Consider the following 20,390-nt stretch of genomic DNA (forward strand, 5'->3'; position numbering starts at 1 on the left):
AAAAGGTATTACAAGTTCACAGAATATACTGAGTCAGGAAAAACAAGTATTGCTATAACACTATTTCTAAAATTAGAGAGCAGCAATCCAAGCGAAAGGAATGAAATAAAACAATAGCTTGAAAACCCCTACACAATGTTTATGCTTTGTGCACTTGGGATGAGCAAAAGCACAAGTTTGTCAATGGCAATTTGCAAAGGCTGAATCTGCCAAGGAGGCAATCAGTAGTTTCCAGGCTAGAAAGGATTATGGTCTTGTTTGGTTTAAAACTCTTTTCCTGAGTAATCCAATTTCTAAATAAGATTTTAAGTATGTGCAGTGCCTTGATGTGAAATCTGATACCACCATTAAAAAAACAAAGATTCCGAGGAAAAAAGCTATTCTAACCTGTTTTGAAAGGTTCTCCAAGAATCCATGAAAACAGCCCAAATCATAAATTATCATTATGATCCTTACAGTCTAAGCAATGTATAAGAGCCCTAACAATCCTTATCTGCAATTTAGCTTTCCTAAATTGCACCCTCTAGGTCTATCAAAATTATATTTTCCAGAATTATCAATCTAGCCCTTTTGTGTAGAGATGTAATCTCCACCATCTCAAAGGCAAGAATATGGGGGAAGACTGCTAAGGGTGGAGTGAGGTGGGCCAGTTGATTAAGAGGAACTGGGACTTCCTCAGGGTGGGCAATGGTCAGGCCCAAATGCTTTTTCGGCAGTTTCTGTGTGTATTATCAAATTTTGATGATATGATTGCTAAAAAACCAGCAGAGAATCAGTGTAGATCAGTGGTGTCAAACTGCCGGCCTGTGGGCCAGATGCGTCATGCCAAAACCGTGCCCACCCCATTGCCGGCAATGGAAAAAAAGTCGCGATATGTCGCAACACGTCACGTAACGTTGCGAGTTTGACACCCCTGGTATAGATGGTGAACTTCACATTTTAACATTGGCTAAATAATGAAAGAACAAATATCCATAGTCACCAACCCCCAAACAATCATCATCAGTGTGCTGCAGTTGCCAAAAAAAAAGCCAACACAGTGCTAGGCTGCATTAACAGAGGGAAAGAATCAAGATCACATGAAGTGTTAATACCACTTTACAATGCCTTGGTAAGGCCACACTTGGAATACTGCATCCAGTTTTGGTCACCACGATGTAAAAACGATGTTGAGACTCTGGAAAGAGTACAGAGAAGAGCAACAAAGATGATTAGAGGACTGGAAGCTAAAACATATAAGGAACGGCTGCTGAAATTGGGTATGTCTAGTTTAATGACCACTACGGTGGGAAGGTAACAGCGTTCCGTGCGCCTTTGGCGTCTAGTCATGCCGGCCACATGACCACGGAGACGTCCTCGGACAAACGCTGGCTCTTCGGCTTTGAAACGGAGATGAGCACCGGCCCCTAGAGTCGGAAACGACTAGCACGCAAGTGCGGGGGAACCTTTACCTTTACCTAGTTTAATGAAGAGAAGGACAAGGGTGGACATGATAGCAGTGTTCTAATATCTCAGGGATTGCCACAAAGAAGAGGGAGTCAAGCGCCTGAAGGCAGGACAAGAAGCAGCGGATGGAAACTAATCGAGAAGCAACCTAGAACTAAGGAGAAACCTTCTGGCAGTTAGAATAATTAACCAATGGAACAACCTGCTCCAGAAGCTGTGAATGGAAGTTTTTAAGAAGAGACTGGGCAGCTATTTGTCTGAAATAGTATAGGGTTTCCTGCATGAGCAGGGGTTTGGACTAGATCAGGAGTAGGCAACCTTGGCTCTTTAATGACTCATGGACTTCAACTCCCAGAATTCCTGAGCCAGCCGCCATGCTGGCTTAGGAATTCTGGGAGTTGAAGTCCATAAGTCATAAAAGAGCCAAGGTTGCCTACCCCTGGACTAGATGACTTCCAAGGTCCCTTCCAACTTTGTTGTTGTTGTTGTTGTTGTTGTTGTTAGGTCCCTTCCAACTTGTTGTTGTTGTTGTTGTTGTTGTTGTTGTTGTTGTTATTATTATTATTATTATTATTATTATTATTATTATTATTAACAACCTTGCCTGCTTTGATTTTTGCATCTTGAAAAATGTTACACGTGATCCCTGGACAGCAAAATGGTTGCCTTGCCCTTAGAATATTTTCAGTTTTCTGTGACAATTCACTGAGCTGTTTATGTTAGAAGCCTTGCCTGGATGTCACAAGTACCTGCGTGAGAAATGGAAGGTGTGCATCTCCAGGCATTCCATTTAATGTATTAATCCACGCTAGTCATCGAGGTATGAGGGAATAATTGCAGTCACATGAGAGGTTTTGTATCATTTTAAAGCAATTACAAACACAGAGGTCTTAACACTCACAGCATTGACACTCAATGGTTCCTTTTAAAGTAATAATTCAAAGGAATTCCAAGAGTCACCAAAGTGACAACTGCCAATTTACATGGTAATTGGACATCAGGAGAAGATCTCTTAGGCAGAAGTGTGATAATATCCATAAAAAGAGGTGCATGTGATATCAGCATCTGATTTATACTAAATAAGTAAGGAAATACAAAGATGGCATTTCACTCATGTTTTAGCCAGCAGTAAATATCTGAAACTAATCAGTAAGGAACACAAATCCTATCACTGCTTCCATCTTCAACAAAAACTTTATAGAACAAGGCAACTATAATGGTATTTTATTTTTTTCTATTTATTATATCAAACTAAGATTTTATATATATATATATATATATATATATATATATATATGTATGTATGTATGTATGTATGTATGTATGTATGTATGTATGTATGTATGTATGTATGTATACACACACACACACACACACACACACACAGGACATCAGACCTAGTGGCTTTTACTGTTTTGCAATAGTCAAAATTTGTTGTTTCTGGAATGAGAGTAGTATCCTGTACATAATCAGAAGCATTTGTTTTTAAATAGAGCTTACTTCCTATTAAGTGTAGGAGTACAGCCTAAATTTTATGTGGTTATTTGGAAACAGCAAGTTTCAAATAAGCATGCTTATGACTAGGCTGTGAGCCATACATCACTCAACTTTTCTAAAAGAAGACCAACATATTAATGTTTCCTTTGAATGTTTTAACAGTGCAATCCTAGATATATAAGTTTAAAAATAATTCCCATTAGTTTAGAACTTAATTCTCAAGAGTATTGTAATTTACTTTTGCCTATTTATCCTGGCTAACAATTAAATCTTTAATTCAGTTTTAACCTTAATGATTAAAATATTAGGCAGCTAATAACCCCCAGCATATTTTTTTTTAAAAAAACCAATATTAATGGGCAGTAAAACAATTTAATAATTAAAAGCCTGGTAAAAAAGATGCATCTTTATAAATCTTCTAAATGCTAAAGTTAGGACAAAATATAGTTCCAAAGAACTGAATAATTTAGGAATAACGCTGAAGTGTCAGAAAAGTAGACCTGTGCAGATAGGCAATCTTCAAAGGGACTTAATAATGTTCCCAATGGAAGTACCTTAAAATAGTTAAGTCCCAGGCAAATTAGGGCTCTATAACACTGTGCTTGAAAATTAGTGAAGTTTTTTCAAGACAGGTATTAATGTTGTACATTACAATAAATTAATACAATAAATACTGTAATATTACCCCTTAAATCTTGCATAGTTAGCAGGCAATCTTTTGTAATTTGCATCAACTGCAGCTTTCAGTATTATCCCACAAAACAAGTAGAGTGTGATATTCAAGATGGAATATAATCAAATATACTCTCACCAGTATGATCGCAACTGACACTGCAGATGTAATTGTGCAAAAGATAACCAGGTATAGGATCGCAAAATGACTGGAGTGTCTACAGCATCCAATTGCTATAATGGTCATCATATATTCTTCTCAAGCCCACACCTGCATTTTCTTTGGGCAGGCACATGGATGTGACGCTCAACATACCAAACTTAGATCTGCTTGGGGAATTAAGTTCATTATAGCTGTAAGCCAGTTTTCAGCAGTATATTGTATCCAGAGAACTCTGCCTGAGGCTACACAGCATCTTTTGTGATACTAACCAAGGTATATGCTCTATTTATCCATTTTTTAGCACACTGGCTGAGATTAAAATAGAGATGTTGGATTGCAAGTTTGATAATTTTGCTTGGGATTTTGCCCTATAATTATTGTTAGTTTCCCTGAAAGTTTTATTCTTACTGCACATAAACAATCAGATTATTTAAGTTGTAATCAAATACATCTGAAAGACAATAATTTGGGGAAGGCAACCGCAAACTCAGAAAATAATTTAAAAACCCAGTAAATTAAAGGTGGGTGCTTAATTCCTGATATTTTGTTTGCTGCAGGTACTACCAGTTACGTTCAAACCAAAAAAGTAATGAGGCATCTACTTAAAAAGTCTACAAAAGAACTAAGATTTGTAGCTATTTCAAATAATTATTAAGAATCTTTTCCTAGCTATACCAATTTCCATTAGCTAACTTGGATTATTCAAGATTAAAATAATGGTAAATTCTACATGCTCATATATCACATAATCTTACAATGATAGGAATATAAATTTAAGAAGCTAAATTCCCACAAGTACAAATTTTGGATTATACACACAGGAGCCACGAAAGGCAACAAATGTTTCTACATTTGGAGGAAACGGAAAACAAGCATCTAAATTTTGCTAGAAGTGAAACCTGACATGCTATTGGACACCAAACACTGAAACACTGAGCACTGAAACCTCAAGAATTTTACTATTAGGAATTGTTTCTGCTTATCAAATCAAAGTTGACTAAGCTCAACTGCTTGTTTCTTGTTCTATCGCCTGTAACAAGTCTATACAATTCTGCCCCATCTTCAGTTTGACAAACCTTCAAATACATTGTTGACTTAAATTCCACTTGTGATCCCCCATGACACCCAAATTATTTGCGCTTGTCCTGCTGTCATTATATCACTAGCCAGACCCTCTGCGGATTTCAGACATCCAAAAAATTAGCTACCCAGTCTGCTATGGCAGTTGCCTATTCCTAGAAATAGAACACAAGCAGAAATATTTAATGAAATCATTAGGCAGACAGTCAGAGGGGAAAGTTCACTGAAAGTAGGTTATATTAGTAGGTAACAGAGACCTGAAGGGTACTATATACCAAAACAGTTGCCAAGTTAAGATTCAGGGATTTACAAACAAAACTCATGTTTAAATCTTGATTGCCTGGTGCAGAAATAGTAAACTTTAAACAACTGAACAGTTTACAAGGAAAGACAATAACCTAAAAGTTTGAAATTTATTTATTTTATTTTTTTATTTATTTGTTTTATATACCGCCCTTCTCCCGGAGGACTCAGGGCGGTGTACAGAGCAATAAACTAAGAATACAATAAAGCAACAAAGTGAGAAAATTTTAAAACCCAAATCCATCAGGCCAGGCCGGCTTGTTGGAATAGATAAGTTTTTAGATCACGCTGGAAGGAGCGAAGGTCGGGGGCCATCCGGATTTCAGCTGGTAAGCGGTTCCAAAGGATTGGCGCACCCACCGAGAATGCTCTCCCCCTGGGGGTCACCAGCCAACATTCTCTGACCGGTGGCACCCTGAGGAGGCCCTCTCTGTGGGAGCGCACAGGACGGAGGGATGTTGACGCTGGCAGTAGGTGCTCCCGTAGGTAATCCGGACCCACGCCATGTAGGGCTTTGTATGTCATCACTAGCACCTTGAATTTCACCCGGGAGGCAACTGGAAGCCAGTGCAGCTCACAGAGCAGAGGTGTAATATGGGAGTATTGGGAGACCCCCAAAAGCACTCATGCAGCTGCACTCTGCACCAGCTGAAGCTTCCAAGTGGTTCTCAAGGGCAGCCCCATGTAAAGAGCGTTGCAGTAGTCAAGACGAGAGGTCACAAGTGCATGGGTGACTGTACGCTGAAGGAAGAGTAAAAGTCTAATACCTTGATGTGAAGATTCCTTTAGTTTGAAGGGATGCGGCAATGGGTTAAGGCTTCCATTGTCCAATAATTTTGTACTGGTATTCCTTTCTCTAGGTCAGGGGTAGGCAACCTTGGCTCTTTTATGACTCATGGACTTCAACTCCCAGAATTCCTGAGCCAGCTGGCTCAGGAATTCTGGGAGTTGAAGCCCATGAGTCATAAAAGAGCCAAGGTTGCCTACCCCTGCTCTAGGTATATTACAATAGATCATAATATATATTAAAATGAACTGAGGAACCTAAGGTGATAACAAATTTATCTCAGCTATATTTTTCATTATAGTACTAGTACTTTTAGGCTGTCTTTTCCAGGTTCATCCTGGGTGCAAAAGGCAAAACAAAATCCAAGACTCGGATTGAAAGCGAAATTAAGAGGGAAATAAAACATTGTTCAGCTCTCTGAAAAAGATGTCAATAAGCTAAATGGTGAGTCCAGAATCCTCAAATAATAGGAAAGCCTTTGCTATTAATTTTAGGATGTTGTGGTCTGGGATGCCTGCAAAACACTTAATTAGAAGAAATCTTTGTAGTAACTGATCAATGTTCTGCTTATTTACTCTCTGAAGACATGCGCAAAGCAGTACATTAGTTGGTAATTTGCTCATTATCATGGGTCAGAAAAAATGGTAACCCTTCTCCCCCAAATTCTGTCTTTGGAGAAGTATAAACATCTGATTTGTTCTGCTTAATAAAATGCTGCTGGGGCTTGGGGGGGGGGGTACTGACGTTTTGCTCAGGGGCTTCTTGCAGCCATTTAGCTGCAGTATCGGAAGCAGCCCCAACATTGTGCAGTTCTGGGCTGCTTACTGCCCCACAAGTTGCAGGGTAGTTCAAATGGCAGTGATGTGTGTGTGTGTGTGTGTGTGTGTGTGTAAAGCTAGGGAGAATAGATAGAGTTGAAGAAGAGCACTCCCTGATCTTACTGAGATTTGGGGATGGGACCAAACCCAGAATGGTATGAATTCAGGTGGATCCCTGGCTAATGATTGGTGGGATTTAGTTAACAAAGATGGGGAGTGTTGTTGCTAAACAATGTGGCCATGTGAAGTCACGTTTACAACCTCACTGCTTAGCGACAGGCATTCGAGTTCCAATTGTGGTTGTTAAGTCGAGGACTACCTGTGCAGATTTTAGTACAAAATAGAAAAATATGAACTTTTGATTTGTGGCTTTGATGACTTTAAAACAGGGGTCTTCAAACTTGGGCCTTTTATGACTTGTGGACTTCAACTCCCAGAATTCCTCAGCCAGCATGCCTGGCTGAGGAATTCTGGGAGTTGAAGTCCACAAGTCATAAAAGGGCCAAGTTTGAAGACCCCTGCTTTAAAACATTAGATAATAGACAAAAGAAGCTATTTTTTTGTAACTATAAAGAGATATTCTGGTAATCAGACTTTTATTTCCAATTTCCAAAAGAAACTGGAAACTTGTATTTTTTTTTCTTTTCTTGTTGCATTTTCCTTTATGCCGGTTTTTGCTATCCTTTTTTACTTTTAATAAAATTTATATAAAAATGTCATCTAATAAATCAATATTTTTATTTTTTAATATACAATGATGCAAGGCCATTGAGAGAGAAATTTAGCATGATCTAAATATTATATGTGAACTATTTTGCTCCACCATTATTTAAAGAAACTTCTATTATTAGTTATTTTACTTATTTATAAAATTTATTGGCCACCCATCTTACCATAGAGTAACTCTGGGAGGCTTAGTTACATAAAATCTAAAACATAAAAAGTTAAAAACAAACATTAAAAACAAAAACACATGAGGGATTGGCACAGCCACGTCTTTAGGCCCTTACAAAACGATAGGAGGGTTGGGGCCTTAAAACTATGAGGGGGAAAAATCATGGTGCTGATTGGCATCCTATTCAGTGATATAAGTTTCACTTTTTGGGCCCTTTATTTGATGTTTCTAATGATACTTTCTTAATAGTGTATCCAACTTTTTAAAAATGAGCTTATGTATAACAGCAATGTTGAAATCTGATAAAGATGCTGCTGAATGTACAAGCTATTGCCTGTTTTGTTAAATAGTGGTTCAAAAATTATGAGAACTGCCTTGGGTTTGTAGATTACAGACATCATCATCGTCAACGTTTGTTTTGTGCAATCTGGCTTTATAAAATGCGTCAAACATTGGGTAATATTAAACCACTAAATGATATTATGGTCATATGTTTCCAAAAAATAATAATCTCCAACTGGCACTGGATGTAGAAAAGGCAGGGTATAGTGGAAACATCTGGAGCACATTTTTGTTAAATATGGATTTCTTTATTCACTGGACTTAAAAGCAGCAGTCTAATTCTTCAGCCACGATCATTACAAATAAAAATTATTTCTTCACTCCTCAGTGGAACTCTGTCAAGATTGGGGCAAAGGCCACGTGGGTCATACATATGTTGATATAATGAAGAGATTGACCAAAATTATTTTGTAAAGCCATTCTCTGTTTTTCTAATATGTATTATTAATTCACTGATTGTATTTTCTTTGGGAGTTTCTGATATTCTTTTAAAATTTATTCTGTGTTTTAAAGCAATGCAATAATAAGACAAATGGTTAGCTTTGGGAAAAAGATAGCGCTCTTCAAGGCGATATCTGAAGGGTTGTCATTGTTGAATATTAATTAGAAATTATTAAGTTCAAAAGCAATTTAAAAGGGGGGGACTCCTCTTTGCTGGATATGTTTAAGTAGAGAGCTGAGAGCTATTTTTTCAGAGATGCTTTAAATTGGATTTTACAAGAGCACTTATGCAAAAAGAACGTACACAATCACATTAAAAGATTTAACAATGAATGCTAGTATTTCTAGTACTCCTCTAACTGCTCTAAACCTCCTAAAGCTTTAAAACTGGGGAACCCCCATACTGAATATCATCTACCTAAGATGAACAGAGAAGAAAGTCACCAATGGGCCTGGAGTCACAGGTCATTCCATTTCACCAACAGTAAGAAATAGTCTATGGTCTCCTATACTCGACTAAAATATTCTTCCGCACGTGTGTGTGTGTGTAACGAAAAACATTTACAGAGAATATTGCTATATTTACCAGATCATTTTCTCGTCGGAGACAATAAACCACAGAAGCAGAATTTACATAAAATTAGCTTGCTCCATTTTATTTAAGATTCTTTTCTCCAGTTAGTAAAAGAAAGATGTGTCTCTTTTTATACATATATACAAGTTCAGTTATAAAAATAGACAGCACATTCAAAGAGGGGGGAAAAAAAGGCTTGGCATTTTTCTGATTCCCTCTAAACACTGTATATACACATGTGAATCTGAGGGTGGCGGGCAAAATCTTCATGATTTAACTTAAATATCCCTCCCCACCCAATTAATCCCTCCAATTTTATTTTTGTTCTTAAATCAATCTAACTGAACTCATTTCTGCTATTTTCAGGTGTGCAAAATCAGAAGCAAAGTCAACAGGAAGCACTTGCTCTACACTGAGGGATGCCAGGCAAGGTGCGTGAGACTGAAAAATCCTTTGCTGACTTAGCTAAGATCTTCACCTCGTAACCTGGTTCTCCCTTGAAAGGTGAAATGCCCAGAAAAAAACAACAACAACCACTTACTGTCAATATGAAGGCAAGAGAACTGCCTCCCCTCCCTTCATCTCAGTGCAATGAGGACCATAGACATATCATGCTAAAGTAGAGGGTTCATGTGCATTCAGAATGGAGTACCAGAGCAGAGTTGCACAAATGGCACCATTAATCTCTTACAACTTTGCTAGTTTTAGAGAGTTTTCATACGGTGCCAGATCACCACAGTGGAACAACCCAACCCTACCGAAGGATGTGGACACTGTTGACAAATAAGACCAGCTATATGCGCATACACATATGATGAATTGGAATGAAAGACGTTTTCCTTTAACTAGGACCAGAAGGGGAAGAAAACAGCATCGCTCATCTTGTGTAGTTACAGTGAACAGTGGTACCTAAATCATCGTCCAAAAGCTCTTCTGTGGCACACTGAGAGGAAAAATAGTGATGTTTTCTCTCTCCCAGGTTTATTCCTGTTTAAAGTCATTCACAAATCCATTTTAAAACCTTTAAACCCGTATCAACGAATTTGGGGGCGAGGGAGCTCAAAAGATGTTGATGCATCTGACTCCTGCATATTATGACCTTAAAAAGTTTTTTCCAATCTACGATTACAGAGCTGGCAATGCCATTACAAAGAGCTCTAACCTGTTTTACTGTTGGGCTGACTAATAAAACAGTATTCTAGTAATCCAGAAGCATGATATTGACAAAAGAGCCTTTTTAGGACACAGTGCAAAACTCTCCTGTTACCTGAAGTCTATTCTTTACCTCACTATTCATCACATTAGAACCATCCAATTATTTTTCCACAGCTTCTTCCAAAAGACGCAGTGTGGAAGGTTCCTCTGAATCTACAGAGCACCTCCAAAGTTTATATGCTGATCTCTTTTATTTTAAAACCAAGCTGAATTCCATGAAACCTGAAAGATGAGGGCAGAGAAGGTGCTGGTATGAGTAGGAATGAAGGGGGAGATCTTGCAGCCAGTCTCCTATGGAAGTTGGATTCTTTCCCTGCATGATTTGTAAGATGCTACCCAAAAAGAAAAAAAAATCCTCAATGGAAAAGTTAAGCCCAAGCATCCCTGTGTGTCAGACCCTCTTCCTCACAATTCTGCAAAGGGTAGTAAATCTGGACTATGCATGAAAGTGCACATAAAACACCTCTTGACAAGTAGTGCAGTAATCTTCACACCCACATGGGATGAAAACAAGGCATCATCTATATACCCTTTTGCTGGTAGGCGTGGGCTACTTTGAAAGCCAATATGAACACATATAGGTTCCAGGGATTCAAAATTACTACCGCCCACCTGAAATATGGGTTCCTTTATATTGTTTTCGAATAGGGGTTTCTGGTGCCAAGGAGCTGGCTAAGCTTAAGTTCTTAGAGGATCCACAAACACTGTTTCCTTTGCTCAAGGAGGAAGAGGCGCTTGATAATCCAAAATCTGAAAGTCCAGCAGGTCGGATAAGTGGAGTCTGGAGAGGACTACCTGAAGGTATACCTAGCCGGGGGGAAAAAAACACACCACAAAGTAGTAGTAGTAGTAGTAACAATAAATACTTCCTCAACAGATTAGTCCTGAAACATAACTATTTAAGTGAGCACAGTAGTAAACCTGCGGGCATTATAATTAACTATGACTTTTAGTGAAAAGAAAGATAGCTTCTAACAGTTGAAGGGGGGGAAAAAACAAGCAGATTTCAGAATAGTTAAGTGTGAGGCTTCTGAGCCCGTTCATTTTAACGCAATTTTAAAAAAAATACCACAAAACAAAATGTTGTCTGTTCATCCGTCATCTACCTCTGTGACAGAAAATGTCATTAGTGCAATGTGATTCCACAATGGGGGTGCTTTCCCATTAAAAAAATTTGGTAATAAAAACCAAGATATGGATTGGAAGACTAGGCAGTTGTACCCAACTGCGTATTTCTCTGGAATCAAATATAAATTTTACATGATATTAGGGATTCCTTCAGGAAGACATGACTGGGTCTCCTCTGACAACTCCACAAGAGCAGAGCCTACCTTTAGAAACGTTGTACCCATATGCTGCATATGCTGCCGCTGAGGCCGCAGCTGCTCCTGCTTTAGCCCCCGCCATGGCAGCTGCACTTCCTGCAGTTGATTTCCGGCTCCGACCTTTTGTTGCACTTTTGGATCCACTGTTTGAACCTTTGGGCCGACCTCGACTTCTACCCGAATGACCTCTTCCTGTTACAGGCAAATCTTGTACTGAAATTCCTTAAGGAAAAAAAAAAAGAAAAGAAAATGTGTAAACATCTAGCACTATATCAGAACAGAACAAGCATAATTAGATTTTCCTTTATGGATAAACAGTGTATAATTTATTAAAGATATGTCATTCTCCAAACCAGCTTATTAGCAGATATACCACGTTCTTAGATAAGAAAATGTTTGTGGCAGGAATGCTTCCTTCATGCCTGCACTCTCTATTTCCATTACGAATTATTGTTAAATTTATAAGGACAATGAACAAATGTCTTGTTTGCCTGAGTTATCACTGTAATATCTCATAATATTCCATAAATATTTTATATCAGCAGCTCAGCAGCCATCCCACCATCCCTTACTGTTATTCAAGATTTGTATTCAAAATTAATGAGTTCTGTGCATAAAAGCTTAGCCAGTCTGCTTAATAAGTACAGACTTAAAAAAAATCCAAAATATTAATATTCTTTTCAAAAGAACAGGCTCAATAAAAATACTCTCTTTACTAACTTCTTATCTATACCAAGTCTCAGCTGTTATAAGTAAACCCCCCCCCATCCCCAAAATACTTACAGCCATATCATGGCCCAATAAAGATACTGACCCAGATGTCCCAAGTTTCAAAAAGGGCAAATGCCACATTAGGAATCATTTGGAAAAGGACTGAAAATGAAATTACTGTCATGCCCTTACAGTCCAGACATGTCAAACACAAGGCCCGGGGGCCAGATCCGGCCCGCGAAGTGGTTTCATGCGGCGCGTGAAGCCATCCTGGCAACAGTGAGGGAATGGGCCCCCACTGCCTTGGCCCTGGCCCAGAGACCCTCCTTCTGCCAGAGATCCTCATATCTGTCCCACTCCTGCCCAGGCCCCCATAGGCACCCTTGATGCGAATGATGTAGAGCTGGCCACGCCCACCCAGTAGGCCATACGCACTCTAGCCACGTCCACCCAGTAGGCCACACCCACCCGACCCCCTGAGGGCAACCGCAATGCTGATGCGGCCCTCAATGAAATTGAGTTTGACACCCCTGCCTTACACAAACCACTATGTGCACAGTTCTGGTTGTTTATTTGAGAAAGGAACTAACAGAGGTGGTCGCCTCCTTAAGTAACACCAGCTGCCTGCAATTAGTGCAGGTTCAAGTCCCACCAGGCTCAAGGTTGACTCAGCCTTCCATCCTTCCGAGGTAGGTAAAATGAGGACCCAGATTGTTGGGGGCAATTAAGCTGACTTTGTAATAATGCCGCTTGGGGGTGTGTGTGAAAGCCCTAATAAGCAGCCATATACATAGAATGAAGGCTACTGCTAAGCTTGTAAGCCGCCCTGAGTCTTCGGAGAAGGGCGGGATATAAATGGAATTAAAATAAATAAAAATAAATTGACACTGGTGAGAAAAGGCTACCATGGTTGGGCACTTCAGCTTAGCAGAAAAGTTGGCTGAGCATATGATTGAGGTGTATAGAATCATACACAGCATGAGAAACAGGACAGAAAGAAGGTTTTTTTTTAATCCCACCCCACCACCCCACCCCATTTAAAACATTTGGACTAGATGATATTCAAGGAACAGCCCACAAAAGAGAGATCTGGCAGAAGGCACCAATAATGTCTTAGCCAAGTTGAAGAAACAATACAGCTCCCACTTCTCAGTCACTGTAGACACTTGTATCAACTTCTGAATTTAATTTAAAAGTAAACAAACTCAAGCATATAGAAAATTATTCAGGACATACAGTTTTACTGACCTAACATATCTGAATAAGACATTCTTTTCTGGATTGCCTCTCGTCTAATGGTTTGCAAATCTCAGAACAATATGCAATGTATGGAATTCGCATCATGTATTTCCTAGGCCAAGGTTGCAGATAAGTACTAACCATTCACATTATCCGAGACAGAGCCAGTGATGGAAGCTGGGGAATTAGTAGCTCTTGACTGAGGTGCAGAAGATGCTGGATCATCTACAATTACAAGCATGTCATTGCTGCTCTCATCAGGGGGGATGGAATCCATGTGCAACTCACTGTTGATGGAAATCTAAATCATACACAAACAAAATTCTGTACGTTAAGTTTAAATGACATTAGTAAATGAAACATGCTTCCTGATAACACATCGACTCAAAGCTTCTTGCAAACGCCTCTGTTCCAAAAATATCCCTCTGAGCACCAATGTTTTAGCCTAGTTTTGCTTTCCTTAGGCACTACTTGTATCTTCTTCTCAATGAGAAGAAGTGTATTACCTCCTACTTTCAAAGAACACAGATAAGCTATTTTGTAAGTTATTTGTATATGCTCTGTCTCTGACATTCGCTATATTTGAGACGGGCAGATTATAAATGGGAAAAAGAAACAAACAAATTCACTTCTGGAATTCCAAGAGGCCATAGCAACATAACTTACTGGTATGCCGCTTCATAGTACTTTACAGCACTTTCTAAGCGATTTAAAGTGTCCATATATTGCCCCCCAAAATCTGGGCCCTCATTTTACTGACCTTGGAAGAATGGAAGGCTGAACTCCTGGCAGTGGGCAAGAGTTAGCCTCCATACTGCATTCCAACCACTGCACCACTATGGCCACGATGGGTGCTTTCATAATGGTTCTCCCCGGATGGCGGGGGCTCACTACAGGGATTTATGTAAATCACACAACACACATTCATCAGAAGACAAGCTAGTGGGCTTGCTACCCATCACCTATTCTATCACGCCTGCTTACCTCTGCTTTTGTTTCTTATTTTGTGTTTCTTCCTAAACCGGCTGCATAAATGTTTATTCTACTACATGTGAAATATATGCATTTTCTAATGCATATATTTATTTATTTATTTATTTTATTGAATTTGTATACCGCCCTATTCCCGTAGGACTCAGGGCGGTTTACAGGGCAGTTAAAACCATGAAATACAAAAAATTAAAATCAATTAAAACAAATTAAATTCAAGCCCCAAGAGTAAATCTAAAACCCAGTTAAATTAACAACCCCACAGTCTGGACCAAACAGATCAAAGAGCCAAGTTTTCAGGTCCCGGCGAAATGAGCGAAGGTCGGGGGCAGTCCTAAGTTCCGTGGGTAGTTGGTTCCATAGGGCAGGAGCACCCACAGAGAACGCCCTTCCCCTGGGAATAACCCGCCGGCATTCATTAACCGGCGGTACCCTGAGAAGGCCCTCCCTGTGGGGGCGCACAGGACGATGGGAAGATGATGCCGGCAGCAGGTGTTCCCTTAGATAGTCCGGATAATAAATAGATACCTGATAATAAATTTATTGATGAAGTCGTTTCCTAAAGAGATCCTTACCTCACTGAAAGGGCTGGGCATGGCAGACTCTACACTAACAAAAGACTCATCGCCATCAGCTGAAAGATTTGAATTATCTGCAGATGGAATAAACGGGACCACAAGATTGATGCCTTCTTTCCTTTTTCTCCCATCTAACTCATCTTCCTTCTTTTTCTGCAGTTAAATTAAAAAAAGAAAAAGAAATTATGAAGCTTGGAAATATACCAGAGCCCTAGAAATTAAGCTAACAATATTCACCAACTCAATACAAAGCAGTAAGATTAAAAACAATATTGCCTGATATGTGACTTTCATATTAATTTAAGAGTCCTGGTAGATCAGACCAAATAATCCATCATGTCCCACATCCCATGCTGGGATGAGGTACTACTAGAAAAGCTACTGATAGTCCATGAAAAAACAGACCTCAAACTTAATCCTTAGCAATTGTCCTTCAAGGGATATAACCTCTAAGTGTGAAAAAACTTGTATCATGATTATTAAGTACAGATAGTACTCACTTAGCACCCATTTGTTCAGCCACATTAATTTTTGCTTAACGACCACATCACTTAGTGATGGAAATTCTGGTCCCAATTAGAATTGTTAAGTGAGGATTAGATTACCTTGCCAATTCCATATCTTTGATTATATTATATTATCATATAATTTACTATTACAATTAAGTTACATTATCTAACATGGTTTTTATAAAAATATTTGCATGAAAATAGCTGCACTTTTATAACAAGATACTTTGTTTGCTAATGTAAAACTTTTAGTTAACTCTAAAGTTGGGCAAATTTTATTTAAGAAAAATTCCACTTAAACAGAAAAATTGATCTTATTGATAAATCTTCCCCCACTGTCTCTTACTGTCTTTAGATTACAGCGTTAACCGAATTATAATGACCAGATACTCACCCCTTTCTATGAAGGAGTTTAGCCTTTTATAAACCTTGAGGTTTGAGTGCATGTGCAATACATGAAAAACAATGTTTTAAAAACTATTGGTGGTTTCCATCACTTTGTGATTTTACATCAAAATATATTCTGGTTGCGTTGCTGGCTATTAAGTGCAAGCAAAAAATGAATCTGAAGACAAAAATAACATTTAATGCTATAAATATAAGCAATGGAGAAGGAATATTCAAAATACCTTTTCAGCATACTTTTCCCTTTTACGTTTACGCTCTTTGACACGATTTGTTTCTTCCTGTTGCCGTTTCTCCTCTTGACGTTGACGCACTGTGTTAAGAAATATAGGAAAAGATCATAAACAGCACATATGCAAATATAATTGTAAAATATTAGAACACAGTGTAATGTTTACAAAGCAGGTCTGTATTAGTTCTTTAACTGTAATTATTTATCCTAGCTCTTTAATTACATCCCTTTCAAATATAGCACATCCCTTCCTCCAAGAAAATGTTTTAATTAGCTGATATGAGATGCAAAATGCCTCTCGCATAAACATTTACCAGTATGCAAGTGATAGAATGGAATTACAGTGACAGTCTTTTTTTTTGCTACAGTATTTTTGGTTTCATTATAAATGAAAAACTGTTATTTTTTCTGTTTTTAATGTTTTAAAGGAGAAAAATGCCAATTTTCATGTAAGAATCATTCTTGCTGTATTGCATTGTTAAGTTTTAGCTAGATAAGGAGCAGCGGCAGCAAATGTCCTCCTTTTTCTCACATTCTGTTTCAAACGTAGAAATTTTCCATGGTAGTGCGTGAATGCATATTTTGATCAAATGCCAAAATAAGATTTAACTTTGCAGCATATTAAAGTTAAATTAATCCACCTCAAATTCTAGTACTTGTTCAAAACACTAAGCAAAAACAGCAACATTGTCATGCAGATGTATTAGGAAGGAAAGAGGATTTAGCATACATTTTTTTTCAAGTTCCTCATCATCCAAAAGTAGACTAACAACTTCCTTTGGTTTCAAGGTGTCTGGTTTGAAATTGCCACCCGAAATCACCATCTTTTGAATCTAAAAAAAGAACCCAGGGTATTAATATTGGAGACAGTGTTTGAATTGTAAGGGATTATTGAGAGACCACAACAGAACAAAGCACCTTTAAAAATGTATTGTAGACTAAACTGGTATTTATGAATACAGAATTTTCTGTGGGCCAGTCACTTTCTTGCAGCCCACCTCACCTCACAAGCTTATTGTTGTGGGAAAAATAGGAAGATGGAGGAGTGTTGGATATATTCACCACTTTTAATTATTTGCAACAATAATAGGTAAAGGTAAAGGTTCCCCCGCACATGCATGCTAGTTGTTTCCAACTCTAGGGGCCGGTGCTCATCTCCGTTTCAAAGCCGAAGAGCCAGCGCTTGTCTGAGGACGTCTCCGTGGTCATGTGGCCGGCATGACTGGACGCCAAAGGCGCACGGAACGCTGTTACCTTCCCACTGTAGTGGTCCCTATTTTTCTACTTGCATTTTTACGTGCTTTCGAACTGCTAGGTTGGCAGAAGCTGGGACGAGTAACAGGCGCTCACTCTGTTACGCGGCAGTCAGGATTCGACCCGCCAAACTGCCGACCTTCTGATCAACAAGCTTAGCATCCTAACCCACTGAGCCACCGCGTCCCTTCGTAACAATAACACAAGGTTACAAATAAATAAAATAAAAATAAATTTGAAACAAATAAAAATATTATTACTATTATGATTATCAATATGTTGAAAAATGTTTTCTGTACTAACATTTTCTAACAGTTAGAACAATTAATCAGTGGAACAACTTGCCTCCAGAAGTTGTGAATGCTCTAACACTGGAAATTTTTAAGAAGAGATTGGACCACCATTGTCCCAAATGGTATAGGGTTTCATGCCTGAGAAGGAGGTTGGACTAGAAGACCTCCAAGGTCCCTTCCAACTCTGTTATTATGTTAAAATCAACTGCAGCTTGATTATATGATCCAAATCAGTCTAGCACATATTGAAATATGCATATAAATATCCATGACTAAATACAGGCTCAAATAAAAATAAAAGGAGACAGAGAATTGAGAAGTCAGTAACAATTGTGAGACCATTGTGACAAACCCAATGAACAGGAAGAAACAAAATATTCTGGTAGTTGGTAAGAGCTCCTTCTCATTACTATAATAATGTGAGTCTGTAATTTCATTCTAGTCTTATGAAGAATCCCACTTTAAAGGAAAACAGGTATACAACACAAAAACAATGGGACTTTGATGTTCTGAACAACCTACTCATTATACACATTGGATTGTAGCTATCACCATTTCCCATCAGCACATCCATTGGTTATTCTGGCTGAAGGAAACAAAGCCTATAGTTCAATAAAACTGAACTAAATCTGGAGTAGTCTGAAGGGTACAATTCAACCACCTTGATAAAATAAAACATTTTTCAAATTGGTGTCAAAATTGGAGTTCAACCTTAGAATGTTATATATATATCAACTTTTCTAACAGATATATAAAATAGAACTATATTAAAAATGTAAGTAATAGAGAAAGAAATTGGTCATTACTGGAGATCACACCTTGTTTCTCTTGTTCTGAACTTGCCTTTTTCTTACTTTACATATACAAGCAAATATTTACATACACACAAAATGACACAGCTGTTTTTGCACATGTATAATATATATTGTTTAAGACTTAAGATAGCTTATGCAAGAGAACTAGTTTGGTGAAGTTAGAGCCAGAAACTGGGAGAGTGTTAAGTTCTAATCCTGCCTTGGGCACTAAACCAGCTGGGTAACTAGGTCAGTTACTTTCTCAGACTTCTGAAGAAGGTAGCGTCAAAAATCTTGCCAAGAAAGCTGCACGAATTTATCCAGGCAATTGCCATGTTCATTATGCAAAGTACCCATATTTATTCTCCTTCTTGTTTAGTCAGAGCAAATCTTGCTGGATCAGTGTTGTTATAAATCTCATAGTATTGGCCATCTTCAGTGACTCACTCACTTATGGTAACAAAGAGAGTTATCCTGCTTGTGCCACATGTCTTCTGCTGGCATCTGCACTGTGCACAATTCTTTCACAACCTCTATAGAAAGGCCTCTTGGTAACGCAGTGGATACTGCTGGACAATAATACTGCCTCACACTTGCTGCTTGAAATCTATAAGTAACATTAGCTTTAACAGCATAAATGAAAGGCTCCTTCACCAAGACCATGAAAGAGGTATATATAACAGATGCAACATGAGCTAGTAACAAACTAGGATGACTCGCTTTATCACCAGCTAAGCAACTCACTCTGTAAAAGCAAAGCTGCCATGAAAAAGCCATGAAGAGCCCAGGAAACCTAGTAAAATCTACAACTGAGAAAGGAGGAGGAACAGATATACCCAGGGGCAGTTGACCATTATGGGAAGAACAGCTTGTGGAAAGAATAAAATGGCCACAGGGTCCTAAGCCTAAGATCTTGTAACTTGCAGTTATCTGCTACTTTATATAGAGAGAAAACCCTCTACTAGGAAAGCAAGGGCTCTACTAACTCTAATGATAACCAAAGAAAAGCCAGAAGACTTTGTCAAATAATAGGTTTCTGCACAGCAGTTTATGTAAGTCAGAACTTTTAAATAAACTAATATACTTTTCTTTATAACGTGATTGTCTTTCTATCAGACATAAGTTTTTCTCCACAGAGACAAATGGCTTCCATTCTCAATACCCACAATTCCACTTCCCAGCTATCTCATATATAATTAATATTCTGGTCTCTTACCTCACTTTTTTCTTTAGCCCTTTGCAAGATGCGCTCCTCAATAGTGCCTTTACAAATCAGTCGATACACAGTGACTTGTTTTGTCTGACCCAACCTGTGAGCTCGATCCATAGCCTGTTGATCCACTGTTGGATTCCAGTCACTATCGTAGAAAATGACCTGTCAGGACATTTTTTTAAACAAGTTACATATACAAAATTAACTCAATATTACAGTTTGCTACAGGGATTATGTTTATAACAGTTCTTTAAAATGAATCATAAGGATACTGGCCCATTCAGTGAGTTTTTAGGACAAAACTTTATTGTTTGATACAAGGAAGATGCAAGTTGCTACCCATCTGTTATTTCTTCTATGACATATTTGTCACTTCAGAAAAAAAATCAAGGTAGATCTGTGATTGTTGTCAGCAAAGAACTTATTCTATCAGTTCAAAAACATGAAAAATGGAAGAAAAAGAAGAAGAGCATTTGGCTATATGATCTGTGGTGTTGACTTGCTGGAGAGAAAGATCACGAGAACATTACTTATCTCTTCACCTTGAAGAAATTAGTTGGATCTAACCGTACAAATAAACAAGAAAAAGGAGTTTTTATAGCTGACTCTTACGA

General features: G+C 38.3%; 1 protein-coding gene across 6 annotated transcripts in view; it reads right to left on the minus strand.

The window, feature by feature from the left end:
- INO80 (INO80 complex ATPase subunit) overlaps positions 1 to 20,390 on the minus strand; it is an 87,283-nt gene that overhangs the window by 16,248 nt on the left and 50,645 nt on the right. For 4 of the 6 annotated variants that reach the window (XM_081314631.1, XM_081314627.1, XM_081314628.1 and 1 more), the window contains 7 exons: positions 19,780 to 19,938; positions 16,953 to 17,055; positions 16,215 to 16,303; positions 15,074 to 15,229; positions 13,650 to 13,809; positions 11,565 to 11,780; positions 10,846 to 11,040 (listed from right to left, as the gene is read on the minus strand). In XM_081314631.1, the coding sequence (XP_081170757.1) occupies positions 10,846 to 11,040; positions 11,565 to 11,780; positions 13,650 to 13,809; positions 15,074 to 15,229; positions 16,215 to 16,303; positions 16,953 to 17,055; positions 19,780 to 19,938 (1,078 nt within the window). Of the gene's footprint in view, positions 1 to 9,073; positions 11,041 to 11,564; positions 11,781 to 13,649; positions 13,810 to 14,268; positions 14,399 to 15,073; positions 15,230 to 16,214; positions 16,304 to 16,952; positions 17,056 to 19,779; positions 19,939 to 20,390 lie in introns of those variants that run through there. The other 2 variants (XM_081314630.1, XR_014024715.1) reach the window with 2 other exon arrangements.

Source organism: Vipera berus (assembly GCF_964194415.1).
Source record: "Vipera berus genome assembly, chromosome: 1".
Classification (NCBI taxonomy): Eukaryota; Metazoa; Chordata; class Lepidosauria; order Squamata; family Viperidae; genus Vipera; species Vipera berus.